Source organism: Theropithecus gelada, chromosome 5, assembly GCF_003255815.1.
Source record: "Theropithecus gelada isolate Dixy chromosome 5, Tgel_1.0, whole genome shotgun sequence".
Lineage (NCBI taxonomy): Eukaryota > Metazoa > Chordata > Mammalia > Primates > Cercopithecidae > Theropithecus > Theropithecus gelada.
The window spans coordinates 95,541,343-95,567,187 of record NC_037672.1 but is presented as its reverse complement, the minus strand read 5'-3'; the positions used below and the strand labels follow the sequence as shown (position 1 = coordinate 95,567,187).

At 34.6% G+C, this 25,845-nt stretch overlaps 1 protein-coding gene across 3 annotated transcripts; it reads right to left on the bottom strand.

Moving 5' to 3' along the window:
* Positions 1 to 643: 643 nt before the first annotated feature.
* On the bottom strand, positions 644 to 25,233 carry GNPDA2 (glucosamine-6-phosphate deaminase 2). Of its 3 annotated transcripts, XM_025385413.1 has the most exons (7): positions 25,078 to 25,233; positions 20,680 to 20,841; positions 16,893 to 16,994; positions 15,712 to 15,894; positions 9,472 to 9,656; positions 6,335 to 6,509; positions 644 to 1,623 (listed from the first exon to the last, which is right to left on the bottom strand). In XM_025385413.1, the coding sequence occupies exons 2-7, from the start codon at positions 20,801 to 20,803 to the stop codon at positions 1,562 to 1,564; spliced, it is 831 nt and encodes a 276-aa protein (XP_025241198.1). In that variant the 5' UTR covers positions 20,804 to 20,841; positions 25,078 to 25,233; the 3' UTR covers positions 644 to 1,561. The 3 variants fall into 3 exon arrangements, with proteins under 3 accessions (XP_025241198.1, XP_025241199.1, XP_025241200.1); XM_025385414.1 differs by lacking the exon at positions 16,893 to 16,994; XM_025385415.1 differs by lacking the exon at positions 20,680 to 20,841.
* Positions 25,234 to 25,845: the final 612 nt, after the last annotated feature.

Genomic DNA, 25,845 nt, shown 5'->3' with positions numbered 1-25,845 from the left:
CAGGAATGAAAGTGACCAGAGTTTCCGCTACTCAGCTTGTGGAGGAGCTTGAGTACATGAACCTCAAGTAAGCCCCTAACATCAAGGTCAGGAAAGGAGAATTTTTAGACCTTTGAAGCACAGAAATAACTGGTGAATCATGTACCACAACAGGTACCTTTAGCTTTTTCACTGTGATGCTGTATGACTTTCTAAGGTAGTCAGCATAGTTTGTAGTAAATGATTCTTATTACTGGAAGTGTACGTGGAATGTTACTGACTCACTAGTTACTTAAAAAACATAAGGCTATTAAAACATCATCTGGAATTAAAGCAGCAAATTTACCCCATCCCCCACTTTTAACCATAAAATCTTATTACCAATTTTATTTCATTAATTTATTTGCTCTTTCAATATTTTAAGAAACTAAATACATTTTAATCACATAGACAAGCAGGTAAGTAAGGCTTCTTCTACCAGGTGGGCTTATGAAATGCAAAATAAGCAAAAGGAGCATTTTTTTTTTGCTCCCCACAGAGGCAGAGACATCTTTTAACCTAACTCTTGATGCATGATGGCAACAAACGCAAAATAAATGCAGGTTCACATATACTATAATTGTTGGGAGTTGAATGCATGTATTCAGTTTCACTTCTGGAAATAAAATTTAGATAACTTATTTATTACACGCTTTATTTGAGTTAAAGATAGAAAACAATATACTTTTATGTAAATTGCTATGGCAATGTAGTTTACAGTAATTCCTTTTATATATACTTCGTATTATTATTTTAGACATAAGGAATAAAGCTAGTCGTATATTAAGTTTAACAATAATCAGAAAATATTCTCCAAAAGAATTTCCTGAAGTGGATTGCTAGGTATAAAGCTCATAATTGTCAAGATACTTATGTTAGGGACATGAACCCAAGTCGTTAAAAATAAGATATTTGTAAAAAAGTGCTATAGAAGGTGGTGCACAAAAAACATGCACTTACACATACTTTCCGAAAGGATGTAAACTACTTTTAGGCACTGTCATCTCTTCAAATTTCCTTTACCAACGATATATAGCACAATTTTTGACGTCTAGATAGTGCTGTAGGAAGATGACTAAGGCAACCACGTGCAGAAAAGCATGTGGGTGATGCACAGAAAATATAAAGATCGCATTCCAAAAGTGAAGGTCTGCAATGACAGTTTGATCTGAAAGGTTTGGAGTGTCATGTCATTAAAAAATGAAATATATGCCACTGGAGTCATATCACAAATGGCACCTGATGTGTACACTCTACCTTTAAAATGACTTTTTAAACGGGCAGACATTTCTATGCTGTTTTATAGGTGGCTATGTGACTTCAATACTTTATAATAGCCAATCTTGAGAGCCAGCTACTTCTCTTAAACCCAAGTACAAGATATAAATATTCAAATTATGGAATGTTTAACATAGATACTCAAATGAAAAAATGACAGTCTTCAAAATTCCCCATGTTTTATCATATTGCATAGCTGAAAATTCATCTACTACTTAGTAAAAAGTGCTCTGTTCATTCAAGCAGAATTTTGCTCCAATCTCCTTCAATTTCCATCTTTCATACTGAATAGTGGATCCACAAGTTTATTGTGCACATGCATTAGACCTTAAAGAAAAAAAGCACAGTTCTAGTTGTTTTGTTAATTTTGAACTATTTCATTTACTTCAGACAACAAAGTATTTTTTATAAGACACAGTAAGCTGTTTAGTTCCCATCTTGATAGTCAAGTTTATTGGAAAAGTACAAATAGAGATGTTTCAGAATGTCTTTTATCTACCTAGCAAATACCAATTTAAAGTACAAATAGAGATGTTTCAGAATGTCTTTTATCTACCTAGCAAATACCAATTTATAATTATGTAACAGTCAGATCTAGAATGTGTACAGGTATTTTGGGAGTAATCAGAAGAGCAGTTCTTGTCTTCAAAGAGATTCAGCATGACAAATTTGAATACTGACTTAGATGATATGTTTTAATTACATCTGAAAGTTTATGTTGATCTTGATCTTCTGGCACTTCCTCTACTAGACTCCAGCCAGGCGCTCAGAACTGCTGTCTCACTCTTAATACATTACCCTATCCATTCATCTGGCAAATTATTTTCTAATAGTTTGGCATGTGTATTTATGACAAAAGTTGATTACAAATTCTACAATGAGGGAGGGTTACTAAATACAGAAAACAACCTGTACTAAATCATTTAATTCAGAATAGAAATTTAGATTTTAAATCAGATAGATTATAACTTTCATTTTGTAACTAGTACAGATACTTGCAGACTGCTCTTAGCTATGAAAGCTGCTTGGGAAATAGCTGATCTTCCAGTTACTCCTGTTTTAATGCCTCAGTACTATACTACTTCAGGGAGAAAAAAAGTTCTAAGAAGACTGTCTTTGACCCAATTAGTGAACCAGAGATTTTATATTTTGGAGGGTAAAGAAATGAGTTAAAATTTCCAGGTTATTAAGAACATGAGGGGCTGGGGAAAGGCACTTACAATGCGGTTTTGCAGGAAATGGAATTACTGGATTGGAGAGATAGGTTGCTTGTTAGTGAACAGATATTCCTTGTCAGAAAGGCTGCAAAAAGGACTCTAAAATCCCAACTTTGAGAAAGACCCACTTTTAAGGGACAAGTAAAGAGCACTGGGAAGTGTTTGTGTAGTAGGAGAAATTCTAACCATAAGAACAGGACTGTAAAGGAGGGAAGGGGGAAGCATTCCATTCACTAGTGCTGCAACTGAAAGTGAGAGAATGCTTCTCAACAGCCTACTTGAAGGTCATATTAGCACCGGAAACTTCACGTCCAGTAGGAGAGGGGACAACAAAGATAAGGGTAATATCAGCTGTATGATTTAGAAGATGTAACATTTTCCAGAGTATCAGTTTGTAGAGAATCATTTTTTTTACTTAAATAGTATTCATCTGTCATTTGCTAACAACTTTGATTATGGAAAGAATACACAGAGCTTTAAAATACATGCAACTTAAAATAACAGGAAAAACATTAGAAATTCAACTCCTTTATAAAGTTTTTTCCTTTACTATACATTGGATATATCTTTTATACATCAAATAGGACTGCTTCCAAACTAGAAATAATTATTTTGAAAATTCTATTAATTGCTTTTTAGGTATTAACTCAAATATTTACTGTGACTTTAGGTAAAAATTGACCACTTTCTACATATGAATTTTATATAAATAAATAATTGCTACTTAAGTCAAACAAATAATTCTTCTGATAAAAATGCACCAGACTTCCTGAAACCTTACCAGAAGAAAGGTTAAATGTCACAGATTCTAACCAATGTCTATACAAAGTAACTTTTATGGTTTTGACTCAAAATGAACTCATTCTACCTTTGTCAAACTACTGAGGTGGAGCCTAAATACAAAGTAAGAGAAAAAATTCATATGATGTTATGAAAATGTACTAAAATCAAAAATAAACTGTTCTATTTAAAAAGCAAAAATGAAAAGCGAGAATGAATAAAACAAATCCCCAGGTACTAAACTTGTTGTCTTGTGATTAACTTGTATCTTTCAAAAGGTATATACTGCTATATAGGTGTATACTGAAATAAACTTGCATTTACTGACAGTTTCTATTGTTTTGGATCTAGTTAACCTAGATCTTATCTAGGCACTAAATAGAACCCTTTAAGATGCTGGTTGGCACTTTTTAGTGATGACAGAAGAAAGGGTAGTGATATGAATGGAATTTGAAGAGTTATGGATGACAATTTTAGGAATTTACATACTCCAGTATTTTGATATACTAGTAACTCAATGGAGGTATGAAAAGTATACAAACTACATTTGAAATGTGTTTATTTAAGAATATTCAATTTCTCTACCCTTTACTAAAATACTATAAAATGAGGCCCATATGTAGCCCAGAATATCTAAATTCTGTCTTCATATTGAAGGAGATACCCTAACAGAGGCTGATATCCTGAAACCTCTTCAGAAATACAGACAGCTCCAAAGTGAAAAATATTGTGTCCTTTTTAGGTAATGCATCTATCTTCTCATGAATGGTCTGTTTCAAAATTTTTCATAAGAGCTTACAATTAGATGAACTAAAAGAACTAAATACATATAAACATCTACCACCCTTCTATTTTAAATTCTCTAACATATGTCTATATACCTTTTTTGGAAGCACTGGTTATGATATGGGGAAAAAAGCATATGGAAGTATGATTTTGATGTAGATGGTATCATACCTAGAGTTTATTCTGGGAGGCAGTATAGCAGAATAGACAAAAGCCTATATACTCCAGAGATCAGCCTGATTTTGATTTCTATTACCCAGCTCTGCCCAAATATGTGCTGTATGACTTTGGGTAAGTAGCTTAACATCTCTGTCTGTTAAGCCTATTAATTCATTTAAAAATGGGACTATGAGTACCCATTTCATAACATTTTTGTGATAAGTAAATCAAAAAGTAAAATGCATTTAGAATAGTGCCTGGTCATAGAGATATTGGCTGTTATTAAATATCTTACTAAATATTCACCAAAATAATATTCACCAAAATGTAAAAATCTGATAAAAAAAAATTGTGACAAAATCAGATTAGTACAGGCATTTATCTGGGACTTAATTAGGACTAGAAAACGGCCATGTTAAACGAATCTCCTTAAAACTGGAATTAAAATTTGTGGATAGTAAGGATTCCTTGTAGTCAAGGAATCTATTATTTGGGATGAAATCTGAAGGATTACTTGGGAAAATAGAGTTAAAACTCCATCAAATGCTCTGTTTTATTCACAAATCAGAAATTTTTCAGTTTTTCAATTTTTCAGTTTGATATATCTGTGGCTTGGTAAATTAATAGTTTAAATGCTAAAAATATAACTAGAAATAATCTTTAAGTGTTAAACAATAAGGAAATGTCTAAATAAATTATGATTTATGTACTTGACTATCCATTAAAATGCTTCCAAATATTTAGAAGAGGCAAATGCTCATGAAACATAAGTACAAATATAAAACTATATACAAAGCACGATCAGTATTTTGTTTAAAAATAGACTATTTTATGCTTGCCAAATGTCAGTTATTTGTATAACACCTTCCAGATATTTGCCATATTCACACATTTACATGAAATATGGGTTACTGGTTTTGTTTGCATTGAATTAAAAATTTAAGATTATATACTTTATTTCTGAATACGAGATGCTATAGACTGTAAGACACATCATTTTATGTACCACTGAGAAAAAAATGCTACCCGGTAAGCTATGATCTGACACCAATTTTAAGACACAGTCCAACATCAGCAAGATCAATGTATATGAGAGCCAATCATATATGGTAGCTTTTTTGGACCCTGTCTTAAGCAATAATATCCAAAAAATACAGCTTTCATTTATTCAGTGTATTTTCCAATAGGCATTAAAATAAATACCTAGTTACTAGAGTAAAAAAGATTAAAAAGTATAATCATGTAGCAAAAGTAGCATACCTACTACATGCTTATCACTGACCTATCTATAGGATCAACTATATAACTTTTAATATCAGCTATGTAAATACAGGTGCTTTATGAAAATTACCTGTTTGTACAGCTTGCTTACATATGTGTAGTATGTGGAGCTGACTCTTAGAGAATGGGTTCGACATTGGGTATAGGCAAAATGTCCCTTGAAAATCTCTTAAAACCATTATATCAAGCATATGTGTTTTGTAATACACAGCCTGGTACAGTAAGGTTTCTGAATTACTGGACTACAGGAAAAAGCAAAAAGGAAAATCAACATGAAGTCTGGGCAATCAAACTCCTGCTTACTTGCAGAGTTTATTCCATACTGTTTTAACATTTAGCCATTATAACTTTAATATATGGGAATAAATTGGCTTAAAATTGTAAAGATTAAATTAGTGGGAGATCTCTATTATCCACTGATTAGGTTCTAAATTTAGGTTAGAGGGGAGTGAGGGAGAGGGATTGAGGTGGGACTGGTAAATACGAAAAGAAATCCAGAATGAACAAAGATACATTTTCTTTTAGGTTATTTGGTCTTATATATTCAATATGAAAGTAAATTATTAAACCTTGGATTTCAAGAAAAAATGTTTACTGAAAATAGAAACTGAAGAGATTCTTCATGAAAAACAAAAAAAATAGGTACTACTTTGAAGACACTATTATCTGAGAACTTTCCATTCCTTGAAAGAACCAGCTGTGTGTTGCCACTTTTCAACACTTCACAGTGTGAGATTCAACTCCACAGTCACAGTAAGTTTCAATTTTCATCCACAACAGAATATCTCAGTCGGCTTTTGAAATTCAGTGCTCACCTTTAAAGTATTTCACAGTTTTAACTCTTAATTCTAAAGTAGCATCTTCATCACATACAAAAATAGTTCGGGGATGCTGCTGGAAAGCGGAAACAGTCCACATGTGATTGACTCCTTCTTCTATTGCTTTGTACAGGGCAAATGCCTTGTGTGCCCCTGTTATGAGGATCATTACCTGAAAAATTATGAACACCAATTGGTAAAACTTGTTCCAAATGAGTAATGAGCTCTATTTTTTTTAAAAAAACAAGGACTTCAGCACCAATATTTTTTCTGAGAGAAAAAGAAAAATACATAGCTCTACATCATAGCTCAAGGTATTTATTTTTACTTTTTAAGGTAACAAGCACAAAATGTTGCTTCTAGTTTAACAAAGCAAAACAATACCTTCTTATGGGGTATTAGTGCAAACATTATAATACCTGTAATTATTAACACAGTAAATGATGTATAAAAGAAACCTGGGACAATGAAGAAAAAAGACTGTCTTGCAAAAGCAGACTTACAAATCTATGAATAATTTATACAATGTAGAATGATACACCAAATTGCTGTAGTCTAGATAAGCAATAGATATTACGTCAGAAAAGCAAAGACTCTAAAACAATAGATAATTTGAAGAGTTACCAAGAAACGCCTGAAGAGCATTTCACTGAACATGTGCTATTCAAAGTTGACTCAGAATAAAAACTGGATTTAAAGAAGGATTAGGGATCTATTTAAACACAGGAACTGTCTTATAAGCATATATGACTGATATTACCCTTATAAGCTACAGAAAATCCAAGATCTTGGTCCTCAGTCCCTAACTGCCAATGAAATAATGCAATGACATGTTGCAAATGTGAATGTATGTGTCAGAATCTTGTCTTTATCACCTTTCAGCTGGAAACTGATCCCACTTAACACCTCATCTACACACACATTTTTGTAATGTAATACATCTTTAAACATTTTTTTCCTCATTACAATTGTTTTAAAAAAGAATGTTAAAACTGCTGTAGTTCTAAAATATTTATAACAAACTTTGTATTACATATTTTGTAACTAGACCTAAAATGGGAGGAAATACTCGGCACTCTCCTTGAATTACATCAACTCCTCAAAACCAACATGAGATAAATACTATTCTTATTCATATTTTAAAGATAAGGAAACTGAGGCATATTCTGTAACTTGCCCAGGTTTTGGTAAGATACAAACAAGCAGTTTTATTCTACAGCCCATATTCTTAGCGATTAACAATTACATTGCCTCTTGTAAAAGTTCTAACAATTAGACAATATGAGCTAAGAGTCTTTTCATTATTGAAGCACACTCTATAAAAAGGTAATGGGACAGGTGGCAAGAAATCTCAACATCAAGTATATATACTGAGAAAAAAAAAAGACAACCAAACTTTTATTGGCGAGAAAAGTAAGTACATACCTACCATTAACGTTATGAAGGGAGTGGAGTTTAGAGGAAAGAAGGCTGCTGGAAGCTTATAGGATGAAGAATTCATTATTGGTGTTTACAGCTAAAGTGTAGATAAAACAAATTGCTCTCTAAATAGACTTGATCTGTGATTAGTTATATCTGTTCTACTCTCAAGATTATTTCTCACATCATGGGAAAGGACAAACTATATGGAATAATTTGGTATGCTTGTTCAAACTGCAGAATCCCTAAATTTAAAGAATCAATCTAGGTGTGGATACCAGGTGATCCTTATGTACACTAATGTTTGAGAACCAGTGCTCAGGCAGATGTTGCACTGATACAGCTTTATGCTACTTAAATGTCGCAGTAACACTATTTTAAAAGGTTATGAAAAAGCTAAAGAATAATCAACATTTAATCATCCCATAAACTGATATAAATGATTTACAAAAATTTATAACCTCATATTAAATCCTCCATATCCCTTCTTGGTTGGAATTTTTAAGTCAAATGTAATTTTTAATAAATGAGGAAATTAGCCTGGGCAGCATAGTGAGACCTTGTCACTTCCAAAAAAAAAAAAAAAAAAAAAATTGAAAAATCAGCCAGGCATGGTAGTGTGCGCCTGAAGTCCCAGCTACTTAGGAGGCTGGGGTGGGAAGATCTCTTGAGTCCAGGAGGTTGAGGCTGCTGTGAGCTGTAATCACACCACTGCACTCCTGTCTAGGCAAAAACTGACCCAAAGAAAAAAACTTAGTATTTGAGTAATTCTGTTTGTTCTAAAAATCAGCATTAAAAACTGTATTACATCTTGTTAAATGTAATGTATTACATAACTCAGTTTCATATTTTAGAAATAAGATTGCTCTAAAATCCTTTTCTCAACTTATTGACTATGAAATTTCAGTCTTTGAAAGGTCTTTTTTCATATACCTATGATTTTTAGGTTTCTCATATATTCTGATTGACAGTTTGTATCTATTTGTATGTTCAAGTTTAATTATATCAAGATAAGTTACTTATTCATCATACCTTGTCTATACTTTTTTCCTCTGAACCTGTCCAATCTGGCTACCAGAAAGGAACAGAGTTCTGGGTTTCCATATAATTTAACTACATATTACCATGAACTGACTACAATTTGTTCTGTATTCTCAAGGAAGAAAATGACAGCCCAATTTAAAAAAAACTTAAATTACACAGGGTCTGCTGTTCAGAGCTCTTCCATGCTTAAATATACCAAATGTAGAATAGTTGTAGCCCCAGCTGAGTTCCTTTTCTCCTGGAAACCAACAGGGCTCTATCATCCTACATAACATACAGTAAAAAAGCATTTAAATCATCCTGAGAGCTCCAAAAAAGATGTTGTGTAACTAGCAATGCATCATTGTCCCAACAGTCCTTTCATGAGACACTTACAATAAAAAACAAACCATGTGATCAGTTAAGATTTTAGGACCTCAAACTGGAGCAGGAACAGGCAAGTAGCACCTCAAAAGTGGTGGTGCTTAATTCTTAGTTTACAGCTTCAAAAGACTTAATTGATCCCTAAACATGTCAGTGAGATTGACAAAAGTTAGTTACTGAAAACTAGAAAACAATTTATACTGCAAAGAGAATGCAATCAAAATATCACTTATTCAGCATCATAACCCCTACAAAATATTAATACATTGACATCAAAGGAAAAACAACAAAGAACATTTAATGCTTACTTCTCTAGCATCCATCACTGTCCCCACACCAACAGTTAGAGCCATAGTTGGCACTTTTGATAAATCTCCATCAAAATATTTGGCATTTGCCAAGATGGTATCCATTGCTAGAGTCTTTAATCTTGTCCTTGATACTAAACTGGATCCAGGCTCATTGAAAGCAATATGACCATCTGGACCAATTCCTTTCAAAAGAAATATACATACATATACACGATGTAAATAGGTTTCACAAAGTTCAATGTGCGTTAAAGAACAACAACAACAAAACACTTACCTTGTTTGATTTTATACTTGAATTCCTATTACTGCATTAAAATATTTGTTTCTGTATTGATTCAACAAATGTTTCCACGTTTTCTACATGCTTAGCAATGAGCTGACATGATTCTAATAGTAAAATTAAGTATCACCTTATATTAATATAACATTTGATAATTTATAAAGCCCGTTCACATGCATCATAACAGATTATTAAATATTATTTAATAGTCTTATGAGATGGTCAAATTAGCCATATCTATTTCCCTCATTTCCTCCACCTTTTTCTACATACAAAAGGAAATTTTGATGCTCAAGAAAAATAAATGACTTGTTCAACGTCACAACTGGGTAAATACTGAGACAGGACTCGGATCTTTCTTCTGATTCCTACTCGGACATCTTTATAGTCACACTTTAATTTACTTGGTTGTAGTCCAGATAGCGCAATAACTAGCAGAACTTTCTGTAGGATAGTTTCCTCACTTATAAAAATGTGTGGATTGGACAAGATAATGTCTAGGTGAATAGTTTTTTTTTCTTTTTCAAACTTCTGACTATAACCCTTGTAAGAAATAACATTTGATGATGTAATCTAGTATATATATACACATATACAACACAAACATATAAAATATAATTAAGACAAAAATTACATGAAATCATACTTACCCTTACTAGGAACCATACAAGCTGTTTTCTATTACATTGCATTTCATTAACAAAAGGAAAATGTTGCATGTAACTGGCTATATTGATTTTATGATATAATAATAGGTGACAACCAGTTTTAAAAACACTGCTTTAAAGAGACCTAGTGCCAACTCTAATATTCTAGGATTACCTCTAAAATATAGACAGGAATATGACATTCTTATTTGAAGGAAATGGAAGGTAATTCTTTTCACAAACTTAAGAATCTTTCCATGACATACATAAATCAAGTTTTATTTATAAGCACCCTAGTAGCTAGTCACATTTCTGGCAACCTCAGACAAAAAATAAATCTGCCAATTCCTTGAGTCATTAAAATATCTTTTACATTTATATTCTGCGTCTTTAATGATATCTGTATTTTACTGACACTTAGCACACAATTTTAACAAAATTTATATAAAATATGACAGAGTAACCCAGTTTTGAAAAATGAAGAAATGAATACTCTATTGAAGCAGGTACAGATGCCAAAGTACAACAATTTATGAATTTTTAATAAGGAGACATAAGACCAGACCTACATGTGGTTAATATGCATTGACTGTTTCTACTATTAAGTATGTATTTGCTTATAAATATATATTAATTATAGGCATTAAATTCTCTAGATTTGCAAAAGTGTTCTGTTTCTCCTCTTAGGTATACATATTCCTAACATTTATATTTCTCTATATATGTGTAAAGAGGGAAGGATGGGATCAGGAAAATACAAGCTTCAGGAAAAAATATGAAGTCTACTAAGATCTACTACTAGTGACCTCACTGATGATTTGGGCCTTACAGAAGTGTACAGCTAGTACTGCTAAGCTGAAATTATGAGCAAAGGTTAATAATAGAGCTGGGTCAAGATATTTGCTTGTTGGCTGTAACTGACAAAAATTGAGGTTCCTGAAATAAAATTATTTTTTTAAATGTGGCTAATTCTTATTCAGCTTTTAAGTCTAAATTAAGATATCAGCACCTCTATGAAACATCTCTAAAACTCATTGTCTGGAGTAAATGTCATTCCTGTGTTCCTACAGTTCTAAGGGTAGAGTGTACATGTACTCTTCATGAAAGTACGGGCTTTATCTTCATCACTATATTCTTACCATTTAGAACAACAAGTGACACACAGGATGCACTTATTAAATAATGGCTGGATAAATGAATGCATGGTTGCTATTCTTTGGTCAGCTCAGTATAGTTTCTTCCACCTCCCACCTTGTTCTCTTCTGCCTTGCTCCCCTCACCAGAGGGGCTGGAACAATTTTAATTTCCTATATCCCTCTTAGGTAAAGTTACTGTGGTCTAGAGACAAGCACTTGTCTCAGGCTGAACCAATCATAATCTCTGTGTGAATCTGAATCTTGACCAGGGATACAGTAAGGAAGAAGGCATGGCGAACTGAAGTACTGGATGATAGCACTGCAAGGAGAAGATTGATGAGTTTCTACTTCTGAGATCTGAGGTTCTCTGGTTGTTTTTCCAAAGACTTGGTTGTTTCAACTTTTCCTTCAGTTGGTGAGTTAACCTAGAATCATTCCAGTTAATTTACTTTTGATCCCATTATTTCCTTTTTCTAGTAAAGCAAAGAATCCAAGCATGCAACCAAATCAGAAGGTTAACATTTTCCCCACTGTCTTATTTTTACTTTTTAAAAACACTATCACCTAGGCCGAGTGCAGTGGCTCACACCTGTAATCTTAGCACTTTGGGAGGCCAAGGCAGGTGGATCACCAGAGGTCAGGAGTTCGAGACCAGCCTGGCCAACATGGCAAAACTCCATCTCCACTAAAGATACAAAAGTTAGCTGGGCATGGAGGCAGGTGCAGGAGGATTGCATGAGCCTGGGAGGTGGAGGTTGTAGTGAGCCAAGATCAAGCCACTGTACTCCAGCCCAGGCGACAGAACGAGACTCCGTCTCAACAACAACAAAAAACCCAAGACACTACTGCCTTAAGATATTTTAAAAGTTTATATATTTAGATTTTATTGTAAAACTAGATTTTTAAAATTATTTATTTATTTATTCATTTTGAGATGGAGTTTCACTCTTGTTGCCCAGGCTGGAGTGCAATGGCATGATATCAGCTCACCGCAACCTCCACCTCTGAGTTCAAGCGATTCTCCTGCCTCAGCCTCCTGAGTAGCTGGGATTACAGACATGCGTCACCACGTCCAACTAATTTTGTATTTTTTTAGTAGAGATGGGGTTTCTCCATGTTGGTCAGGCTCGTCTCGAACTCCTGACCTCAGGTGATACGTCCACCTCGGCCTCCCAAAGTGCTGGGATTATAGGTGTGAGCCACTGGGACCAGCACTACATTTTATTTTTAAAAATCCATGTTTGTGTATCTTATTGCTGGGGTTAAGTCAGGAATTGCATGATACACCTTTACCCTTTCTCTCAACATGTTTGCCATCAAGAGGAAGAATGAGAACATTTAAGTATGTATTTCCTTCTTTTTCTTTTCCTCTTCCCTCTAGGATAGGGAACTCTGCTCTAATTCCCTGGAATGAGCAATAGCAGATTAACATTTTTGAGCTCTTTTCATTCTACTGTTTCAATTCAAAGGGTAGGAGTGAAAAACCCCATTCTGGCTTCAAGCCCAAACTGCAATCTCTATTTCAACTTTACCTTTAATAAAGCTGATATTTTGATCCCATTTGGCACAGTTCTTAGAGTTTTTATTAACCAAACCCTGGAACAAAAGAAGGGTAGTCGTAAGACCCAGATGCCAATCCTCATCTAAAAATCCAATGATGATAAACCTAGATCAACAAATGAGATTCTTTCATGAATACATATCCAATAATAGGGCATCCCAAATAAGGAAAAGTTCAAAGAAAATGCAATAATCCTTCTCTCTGTATGCACAAGTATGTCCTTTAGACGGCACATATAAAATGTCAGGCATTGGATCATCCATGACTACAGTAAAGATGTTAATGTAAGAGGCACGGGAACTCTCTTAAAATATATTTGGGAGCGGGGAGGAGCGGAGAAAGAACTACAGGAAGCTTAAGACTAATTGGTTAAAAAACCAAATCAAATTCTTTTTAGTGGTGTCAGTGATCAACATAATTACAACTTATGCAACATATATTTCAAAAGGAGAACTGAGGTGGTTTATACTGAAGAAACATAACCCCCCCCCCCAAAAAAAATTAACTAAAAAGAAGTACTAAATGATTTAAAGTTATAAGGAAAGAGGAAAGTTCTACCAGACATCTTGAATAAGAGTTACAGGCTTAAACATTATTTTATGCTATGAATGCTTTCTGGAAGGCAGGCAAAGGAACAAAATCAAGTGTTCTTATCAGTGTTATTCCCCATAGTAAAATCTATTTCCTATCTTTGAGTCTACAAGAGATTTGTCATATGCATACTTATGTAAGGTCAATAAATTAACAAGGGGAAAATAAAGTCCACAAATGAAGACATTTTCAAGCAGTCACTTAATAATGAACCTCCAACAACTAAAAGCCTTTTTTTTTTATTATAGTAAATGAGTGAAAACTGTTTTTTATATAAGTAGTTGCAGTATGTTGTACTCCAGTAATTCTTCTAGATTCTGGCGTGGAGTTTAGAAAATCTAAAGATTAGATGGTCTATACACCCCTCAGATACTCTCAAATATCTACTGTCTTAGCCTGAATATTGGAAGTTGCAATATATAAGCAGTTGCAGTATGTTGTACTCCAGTAATTCTACTAGATTCTGGTGTGGAGTTTAGAAAATCTAAAGATTAGATGGTCTATACACCCCTCAGATACTCTCAAATATCTACTGTCTTAGCCTGAATATTGGAAGGTACAAATGGTTAATTATCCCCAAATTGAGCCATACGTACAAAGCAGGAGTATGCATATTTTCTAGGATTACAGAAGTAATATTAGTAAATTTTATTTAAAACAGATAACCTTCTAATTTGAAAGGCAATAGTCTAACTTGGTTTCTTGCTCCAATAAACCATTCTATCAAGAAAGTAAATGTTATTGACTCTGCTAGGTAGAAGTAAAAACTGAAAGAGAAGATTTCAATCCAGCTGGATGTCCTTAGAGGGAATTCGGTAAAAATCCCAAGGAATTCAGTAATTCTAAGGGACAATTATTTCAGCATTTACAGTTGAGAGAAAGAGAAGACTGAAGTAGCACTTATGGAGTACCAACTACATACCAAGCACCGTGTAAGGCATTTTATACATGTTACAACATGATTAATTCTTACAAATTTTGGAATGGTTAATATTAATCCTCTTTTACAAACGATGTACTTATACTGAACTTCAATAAACTTTCCAAGGTCACACAGATACTAAGTGGCTAAAACAGGATACAATTTTACATCTGACTTTAAAACCAAATTTCCTTCAAAGATAATCAACTATCTCAACCATACTTGGCCACTTCAAGTATAAATTAACCTCAGTACAGCTCTATTGAAGATCAAATTCATGTAATTTTGATCAGTGTTCTATTAAGTTAATAATAAGTTATATACAGATAATTTACAGCATTAGTATTTTTAGTTGAATATTAAAGAATATGGCAAAAAAATTGATTTTAGTTTAGTTGATGTTGTACTATTCTTATAGCAATTTGCTAGCTGACTGCGATAGTTTATACTAATAGAAAACCATATTGTCTTTATAAAGAACTTTCTATTTTTAACTGTAGATTATGTATACACACACACATATAAAAATTACAAGTGGAATTTGGCAAATTAAACATTAATTTTGGAATTTATGACAATTATACAGCTTAACTCATATTAAGGCTGATAAGTAAAAAGTTTTACATCATTCTTAACTGATTACTCAGTAAGATGAAACAATTAAAGTGATCTACTAAAATCCACCTGTTCCTCATGCAATCGTTTAAACTCTGTAATTTGATAAGTAGGTTGGCTAGAGTTTTAAAGAAATAGTAAAAAGAAACTATCATTTAGGTAAAGAAACATATTACTCATTTTGAAAGATGTGGTAAACTGTCAACTTTAAAGAGGTAGTTGTAAGAGTTTAACACGGATTGGGATGTACCTCTCAAGGCATAATGTAAATAATTCCAGCTGTCAATTTGAAGATTAAGATGGGAATTTTAAGATTATTTTCTAATGAAAATGAAGTAAAACAGGAATCAGTAGCAGAATTAATGGGTATTATGGACAGCCACAGGTGCTCTTCACATTACACAATGAGAAGATTTCTTTTTTAAATTTAAAAATCCCTAATTCAAACACTAACAAACAGTTAATGACAAAAGGTTTTTACATACCTCCAACAAAAAGATCTATTCCTCCAGCTTCCTTTATTTTCTTTTCAAAAGCATCACATTCTGCTTGTAAATCTGCAGCATTCCCATCAAGGATATGTGCATTATTAGGATCTATATCAATATGCTTAAAAAAATTATTCCACATATAAGAATGGTAGCTTTCAGGATGATTTCTCGGAAGTCCTAAAGATGAAGTTAATAAAAATGTTAAGTATTCCCAGAAATAAATCTAAAGTTTATTTTTCTGTTTGTCATAAGTGTTATTTAATATATCTAACTTCTCTATACCATATTCAATTTAAAAGCATTTTTATGTGGAATATATGATTATATGCCCAGTATTAATCACTTTAAACGTATGCATTAATTCATAAAACATTTATGGAATACTATTATCTCATTTTATAGGTGAACAATTAAAACATAGGAATCTTTCCCAAAGGTCCCATCGTTCACAAAGGAGACAGGATTCAAACAAAGTCTAGTTCATGTGCACTTCATCACTATATTCTCAAACACACAAAATTTTAATCAATGAAACTGACTTTCATGTTAAGCTCAAAATAATCAGCCATTCAAGTGAAATGATAGCCATGTTCCTCCTCTATTCATACTATATGTGTGCAGATTATGTGGGATCACAACACTTCTTTGGCTATCATTTATGCTACCATTAAATATATATTGCTATATTTAAATTTTAACAGAGTTTCTATACATCATAGATTTCAGGTAGGCAAGTTAACACTCAAAAATAAAAGTTTCAGGGCTACCAATATAGCTTTTGATTTGAAAAAATACTTAACTAATTACCTTTACATATACATTAGATTATCCTTACAACACTGATTTTAACTCTGCCTTAAGAAAAAAGAGAATGAGAAATGTGAGTAGACTGGCTTAAAGTTACATCACTGGTGAGTGGCAGAGCCCAGGATGAATGCAGATCTTCTGATTTCTAGTCCTTCATTCCTTCCACTATTCTGTGCTACTATCACAAAAATACAGGTTTTTATATAAACTCCCAATCTCATCTCAAAGCAGTACATTACATTTTAGAAATATATTCATACATTAATATTATATTCAAAACATAAATTCAAATATACTAATATTCTAAGACTACATTCATTTTTTTCAAAATGTAACATACCCAAATAGTATCTTTAAGTATAGCTTACCTACATATTCATCCATATTAAAGGTCTTCACATATTTAAAAGAAAGGTGTCCATTCTTATGATATTCTATTAGTTTTTTATAGCATCCTAAAGGTGTACTCCCTAAAAGACATAAAAATACCATTTTCTAACATGACTTAATAATCTATTAAAAAAACTTTTTATTAACTTTATCTGTTTTTCTTCTTAATAATATTCTGTCGTTCCGATTAATTAGGCAATTATTAACTTAAATACATAATCAATTAACAAGTACTTAAACATTTTGGTAAACTAGAATTTGCTGAATAAAGCTGGAAATCTGTCAATAAAAATTGAAGTTTGGAAAATTATCCTTGGGTTGTTGGGTATGGGATATACTATTACAAATTCTAAGATTAGAAGCTTCTAGAGTATGTACCTGAATTTTTAAAAATCTCCCTTTCTGAAAAGAAAATCTTGAGTTCTTGCACAAATGATATATAAATAGGTCAAGTGTTGACCATTTACTGAAATCAAAAGGGAAAACAGAGCTAAATTTAAATATTGCCCCTACTTTCAAAATAGAATCTCAAACTGGCAAACACTGAGTAGGGACTTTAGCCTTACAGCTTTCTAAATGAAGCCCCTGTTTCTCATCTTTTGATAACTTCAGCATGTATCAGCTAAAATGTGTAAAGTGAGAAAAAGAAGTTATTTTTGCTTAGGACAGAACTTACAGGAAAGAGGATCTTCTAATATTTCATCTGAGTTCTTGATTCTATTGTTTTATAAAATTACAGTTTGATATGTGAAAAGATGGTGCTTCATGATACGACAGAATAAAAATAAATTAATTTAGCCACTTGATGGCCTTCATCTTTGCTTTCTAAATTTTTTTTTTTTTTTCATTTTAACTTCAAACTGAAAGGCCAGATTGCATTCTTATAACAAGTTATCTGGCCCTCCCAATCCTAGTTGGAGTACTGATTCCTAGTTAAAACCACCATCACAAAACAAAACAGTGCAAAACAAAAGGCTGCACAAAAAATTTCAACCCAAGTATCATACAGAAATCTGATGAAACAGTCTCTGACAAAAACAAATATAAAGAAAATTCAAGAATAGTAAAAAGACTGCCTCTCATTTGAGATGACAGAATAGACAAGGCTATAAATAAATACCACACAGGTTCACAGAACAGAAGAATAAAAGATTTTCTAAAAGCTTAGCACATATGTTGTTTTAGATTACAATTATTAATTTAAAACTTATGTAGTAAAATTTTACATTTCTTTCTCAATACGCTGTAGCCCACTAACATGAAACCTGCCTAAAAGATGGATAAATATGCTTTCCCTCTTCCTTTCTGGAAGGATAAATGAATCTCTTCTCTCTTTTAGTGTCAAGAGACGAGTTATAGGATTCTGTCAATTAAAGGATATATGAATAAAAAGGTGATCTGTCACAACTGAGGTGACAAAAAAATTCATTTTCTATTTTGTAATCAATGTGGCTAAAAGACTGAAGAAAAAAGAACTGGTTAAAGCAACTTAATTTTAATATTTGCTTTGTAATAGTCATTACTAACACAATTTAGCAAGTACCTACTATGATTTATATAAAACAAAGATTAAGACATTTTCTTTCCTGTAAGAACTCACAATATAACGATAAGCAAGTACAAAATAGCGATAACACAGGAAAAACGCTATAATCTAAAAGAAGTCTGAGTATTGTAGAACATCAAATAAAAAAGACTACAATCTTGCTAGTTGGAAGAACAATAAAAGAAAATGGCATTTCAATTCAGTCTTGACGAAGGGATACAATTTCGACAAAGAGGAAACTAACTCAGAGCAGAGCAAAGATGGAGCCGGAGATTCAATGATGACATCTGTCTACCATGTGGCTAGATGCTGTGCTAATGTTTTTATATATTACCTCACATAAAGCTCACAACCTGGAGAAACTGGCATTATTTTTCCTATTTTGAAGACAGAATAACTGGGTCAAAAAGATTAAGGAATTTGCCAAATATCATATGGCTGTGAACCAGGGATTCAAATCTAGATACGTCTGGTGCCAGAGCTCATATAGATTCCATTAAATAACATGCGAGGAATATGAGTGAAAGCAAAGCAAAGCAGCCGGCAAGTTTAAGCCCTATTCTTGAACTGCAAGCAGTCAAATCTGCCTAGCCCAGTTCTGGGTAAGGAAATGGTGGGAATAAGTTTTGGGAAGCAGATCAGGCTCACAGCATACAGGCTTTAAATGTCACCCTCATTAAGATCACATGAGTAAATATAAAATTGAACAGATACTGCCCAGAAATTGAGCTTGATGGGGAGATAATTACAATACAGCCTGGTACTAGCAATTACCGACATGTATGTTCAAGTCTCAAAAGCAGTGGTGGAAGGGGACATAATTAACCTTGTCAATGGTCAATGAAGGAGAGTAATGGAAAATTTCAACAAGGTTTTCCAGAGATACTCCCTTGGCAGATATATTACTAGCAGTTATGCTATTCAAAATAAAGCAAAGCTGTAGATCTAAATACACAAAAAGATGTTGAGCACTGCTGACATTTAAGACTCTCTAAGTCTTTTTGTCCCCATTCAAATTACTGTTTTTTCTGCATCATAATTAACACAATGTCATTAACAGAGGTAGGCGGAGTGCAACTAAGGATAACAGCATAGAAACTATACAGAAACCACATTCAACCCCAAGGGCTCACATATCAGAACTGAGGGTGCTGGGGGTGTAGTACTGGTGTGTCCAGTGAAAAAAGTCACCTTTGCCATTCTCACCAAGATCTACTGCCCTGGACCAAAAGAGAAAAAGCAAAACAAAACAATCAGCTTGAAGAGTACCATTCATGGAAATTACTCAAGTGGAAAAAAATTACAATTGTAGTTTTTATGTAATTAGCATGTATGAGGGGAGGAGCTGAAGAAAATAGTCTGTTTAAATAAAACACAGAAACTATAAATTTATAGACTATTTACAGTATACAAGGGACTTACACATACACTATCTTAGCTGACTCTCAAAACAGCATCTTAAGTTATTATCCATATTTTTCTTATAGGTAAGGAAACCAAGGCTCAGGGGTATAGAACAAATGCCTTGTAGTCAATAAGGAGCAACTTTAGTTCCAGGTCTAATACTCTTTGTGAAAATCATGGGTCAAATAAAGTGCCATAAGATCAAATGATACCACCTGGTTGTTTTTTAAGAGCACGGTTAATGGAAAACTTAATTCAATAAAATATGTAATTAATGCTTCTCCTTAAACTGTGATGAAGACATATTTTTCACTTGTAATATATCTATAATAGAAGCAACATAAATAGTAAAAGGCTAATAAGCATTACATAATATATAACTTCTATATTAATAAGGATTTATAAGGCAGGTGAAGTTAAATTAAGAGGCAACAGTACATAACTTAGGTACCTCTTAATGATTAATAAGAAAGCCAATTAACTAAAAACTGGTATGAATGGTAAAAGCAATGCTCCCCAAAACAAAGGACTACTAGAAAAATGTACAAAAAATATGAACAACACTTAAGTTACAATATATCCTATTGCATTTTGGAGTGATAGGTGAGACTAAACTTTGGCACAAGACCTAGTAACACACTATAGACAGTAGATTTTATATACATGCATTTTTCTGGCCTTTTATACTACGATGTTCAATTAGTGATATGGCAAAAATGAATGAGAAAAGTATCTTACTAAGAGAAACCCTTCAATTCCACCAGAATTAAATTTGGGTAACATCAGAATATAAAATGGAAAAAGTAGTTAATTACCTGTTGGTAAACCCAGTGTAAAATATCTGTCCTGTCCAGGTTTGAACTGAATGATGCGATTACAGATGTACTTGGCTGCCCATTCACTAGCCAAGTCATAGTTATCAAGAATTACAAGCCTCATTATGGCGACGCAGAGCTTCCAGAAACAGAAGTTCAAACCTGAGAAAAGTCCATTTTAGAACACTTTATATAATAAAGAGATAATTTAAATTTAATAACTTTTTAAAAGATGTAAATAATAGAGCACTGAAACAGCAGAATATATTGATGATTTTTAAAAGTGCATTACTGAAGAAGGATATGCACATATACAATCTGAATTTTAAAAATAGTAATAATAGCTGTTCTCTTTTGAGCAGACACGGAGTTTAAGGCAGTGGGCTAGGTCATTTAAAAGTACAGTTAGCCTTCTGTGGATTCCATATTCGAGGACTCAACCAACCAAGAACTGAAAATATTCAGGGGAAAAAGATGTTTGCATCTGTATTAAACAGGTACAGACTTTTTTTTTTCCTCGTCATTATTCCCTAAACAATACCGTATAACAACTATTTACACAGCATTTACATTGTATTAGGTATTATAAGTAATCTAGAGATAAAGTATATGGGAGTATGTGTGCAGGTGATATGCAAGTGCTATGCCATATAATTTGAGGGACTTAAGCATCTGTGGATTTTGGTATCTGAAGGGGGATCCTAGAATCAATCCCTAACAGATACCAACAGACACCACCCACAGATACCAGGGACAAGTGTACATATTTTAATCCTTACAGCCATCTTGTGAAGTAAATAAAATGCCCAGTTGTAGATGAGGAAATGGACTCACATGATTTGACTAAGGTCACACAGGTAGTAGGCAACAAGGTCAGAATTCAAATTGTAACAATGGGATCACACTAGACATGTTATTTTTAATAAGAGAATTCAACAGAAGAAAAAGAAAACAAAGTGAACTAAATAAACTGATCTCTGGAGGAGAAATTTCTTCACAGAAAGCAATTTTAGTTCCTCAAAAATTGTTCTAAAGAAAATTATACGTATATTAAGAGATCAGTCACTTAAAAGCTACACGATTCCATTTTACACAATGTAGGTTAATACCATGAAAGATGTGGAAATCAGCATTCTTACAGTAACTCACAGTTTCTGGTATCTGTAAGACATACTGTTTTCCTTTTTTTAAAAAAAATGGTATAAATTTAAGGGGTACAAATGCAATTTCGTTACATGGATATATTGTTTAGTGACTAGGTCTGGGGTTTTCGTGTATCTATCACCTGAATAATGTACACTGATCCTAGCAATTTATCATCATCTACCCACTCCTACTCCCCAACCCTTCTGAGCCTCCAATGTCTATCAGTCTGCTTTCTATCAACCACGTGTATACATTATTTAACTCCCACTTATAAATGAGAACATGTGGTATTTTTCTTTCTGTTTTGGAGTTGTTTCACTTAAGATGATGGCCTCCAGTTCCACTCATGTTACTGCAAAGGACACGATTTCATTTTCAACGGCTGAATTTCGCGGTGTATATATACCACATTTTCTTTATCCAATCATTCATTGATCGACACTCAGGTTGATTTCTTATCTTTGCTAATGTTGTTAATGGAAGGAAGGCCATAAGCGTGAGGTGTCCAAGTCCTTGGTATTTTGAACAAAGAACTGCACAAAAGGAAGGAAACACAGGAATGAAGCAGCGAAAGCAGGGATACTGAAGCAAGAAAAGCACTCCATGGGGTGTGAGTGGGCCCAAGCAAGCAGCTCAAGGGTCCGTTTACAAAGCTTTCTGGGTTTTAAGTACTCCTTTTGAGGTCCCTTATCGGTTACACCTTATCTGCATGAAGGATTTGGTCCGTGGCTAATTAAAGGCTGAGGTGAATTGGCTCCCTATGAAGATGAAGGGATGGCCCATGCTCCGTCCACGGCCAATCCAAGGCACATTCCCCTTCCACCTGAGAGGTGGCGGAAGGCAGTCGATTGTAGGGAGAGTAGCCTTTGGTCCTTTGCTTCTTGGGTATGGGGAGATGGGTTTTTTCCTTTTGGTTTAGCTTTAGGAAGTTTCCGTTAATTGGTTAACTGGCTTTAGGTTCCCTGCCCCCAGACGCAGGTGTTTTCTCTTTCAGGAAGTCAGCACAAATTGGCCTTAGATTTCCTGCCCCTAGACCTTGGTGTTTTCCCTTGATTCAGCTTTAGGAAGTCAGCACGAATTGGCCTTAAGTTCCCCGCCTCCAGACCCTATTCTACTGCCTCGCTGTCAATAGTGCTGAGATAAAAATGAGTGTGGCTATCTTTTTGATATAATGAATTATTTTCCTTTGGGTACATACCCAGTAGTGAGATTGCCAAATAGTAGTTCTATTTTTAGTTCTTTGAGAAATCTTCATACATTCTTTTCTACAGAAGTTGAACTGACATTACCACCAATAGCTTATAAACGTCCCCTTATAACATTTACTCAACATTCTATAACAATTCCCATAATCCTTAGATTTTTAATTCTTAGTTTTATATTTAAATGCATCAGTCACCAATACGAAGCTTTTTATAACATGGTTTCGGCATTTCTGACTTTTGTACCCACACACTTTACATAGAGTAATAAGTCAAATTTTCTAAATTAATGAGATTAAAGTTCTTATTAAAATAAATGTATGGAATCTAAATGTCTTTAAGAAGATAACAGTTTCGAATTCCGACACACAACAAAATATTATGGTCACCATGATCTAGAATTCTGGCCCAATAACAATTATTTATTTACAGAAAATAAATTACATAGTAAATCATAAATTCAGTACAACAAATGGACTCAGCCTCCACTTAAATGTATCCATAATCTAATGTCAAAAACAATTTTAGACTTAAAGCAAAGAATCAGAAACAATTATTGGCTGTCATGACCATCAAAAGATACATTTACTTCTAACAAGAATATATGGCAAGCTGATTGTTAATAAAATGGGGGGAAAAAAGTAAGGTAAGGAGGACGAGAAGCATTAGAGCTTTCCAATGTCTTCTGCGTCCTGGGCATGTTATTTTTCTCAGTTCAACACACATTTGAAGACCTATTATATACTAAGCACTGCTAGGTTCTGTAGACAAAAAAATGATTAAGAACTCTATTGTCAAAGTGCTTAGAATCACTTAATTGTCTCTGAGATTGAAATTATTATTCTCACTCTTCAGATACAGAAAACTGCAACTCCAAGAAGTTTATTGCTGACGTTAAAAAGTGGCCCAGTGAGCTAACTTTAAAACCAAGTGTATCGGACTCAAAGACCCATATGCCACAGATGTCTTATAGGTTGAGAATCACTTAGGATGCTAGCTAAAAATATAGATTCGCAGGTCCCTCTCCCTAGACACAGTGTTTCAAAGATCTGGAAGTCCAAGGAATCTCTGCTTTTGCCAATTATCACAGGTGATATTCATAATCAGGTGAAATTTGTTAAGAACACCACACACCTCACCGAAACGAAGTTCAAGTAAGTCTCTCAGACCAAGGTACAGGCAACTTTTTGTTTTATTAAACCCTCTGGAGGGCGCAGAGTCATCTCCAAAAGTCCCAAATGAATCCCTTCACCCAGAAAAAAGAAGAATTTCTTCACATTTATTTAAGTTTTTAAGATTTGACTTTTCCAGTTTTTGCCAATCCTCAGAGATCCAAACTACTATGGCCTTATGCAATTCCCTGGCATCACGACAAGACAGCATCAAAAAACAACAGAGCACCACCCTTTCCCTCGTCTTCCTTCAGGTGCTGATTCATTTTGGATGTGCATCGCTAGGAAAAAGGGCTGCTGAATATAAAATCGCAAAACTTCAAAGCTGGATCGCAACTTCCACACCCGTGAAGTTACACAACTAGTTAATGGCGGGGCCAGAACCAGAATCTACACTTGCAGAACCTCTGCTCCGAGCTTTTCCTTACTCAACCTGACCTGACCTCAAAGGGTAAGGGTGGCCTGGCCGCGCGTGTGGGACCGACCCGAGGAGGGACGAGAGACAGTAGAGAAGGCTGTGGTTCCAGCCCTGGAGGCGGGGACTGGCCCTCACTCGGCAAACGACAGTGAATGCAAATGAGGATGACTGTTAGGAATTTTTAACAAGTGTAGGGAGAGGTGTCAGGAGGAAGCCGCGAGAGAGGAGAGGACAGGGACGCCTCCTCCCGTAGATACAAATCCTGAGAGGACAACCAGGTCCGCGAGGGGCAGGACGGGAGACCCCACGCGCCCCCAGCCTCGAGGTTCCTAAGACCCCATTCTGACCGGCCCAGCGTCCCCGTCTCGGCACAAAGCCCGCACAGGGCGAAGTCGCCGTTGGGTCCCCCGGCCCGAGTCCCCTTCTGGCGTTCCTCGCGTCCCCCCGCCTCTAAGCTTACCAGCAGACCCAATGGATCTTCCGACGCTGGAACAGCGGGAACAAGCAACACCCAACCACCCGCGAGCGACCCCGGCGGACCAGTGGAGCGCGAATCCCACGGACCCGGATGCAGATAAAGGCGCAGGAAGGAACCGCGGCGCGGCGGGCAGGCGCTGCGCATGCGCGCTGCCTTTTGGGCTCCTGAGCTGAGACTCTGGGAGGTCTGTCCGAGTGCGGTGCGGCGGGGCGCGCTTCCTGCTTGGATGATCGCAGTTTCTAGGGCATCACTTTACCGCTACTTTCCCCCCCGCCATCTTTCAGAGAGGGATTTGCAGTAGATTCTTTAGGCTTATGAGATTTCGTATGTAGTACCGTAGTGCTCATACATACTTTGTTGCTTATGTTGCTGTTTGGCAACATGAAAACATTTGCCGTTTATGAATACATTTCTCTCTCTACTCCAAGTTATTGAATGCATATTTGCAAATGCAATGACAGATAAGTGTCTTGTGTCAAAAAACTCATCAAAGTCAAGTTTGCAAAAGGGCAAACACTACCATGGGAAATCGGGAGCGTCTCAGTAAGAGAAAACAGAGACTATAATAGGGTACCGGCTTTTGCTGAATGAGTCTAAGAAAGGGTTAGAGGAAGCTGGAATCAGCTTTGAGCTGGGTATCACAGATGTCTATACAGGAGTGGGAAGGAAGTAGCGCTGTGGAAATTATTGTAAAGAAAGCAGCAATCATTCAAAAGGAGAAAAGGTTGTTGTGTCTTCACCATATTCCAC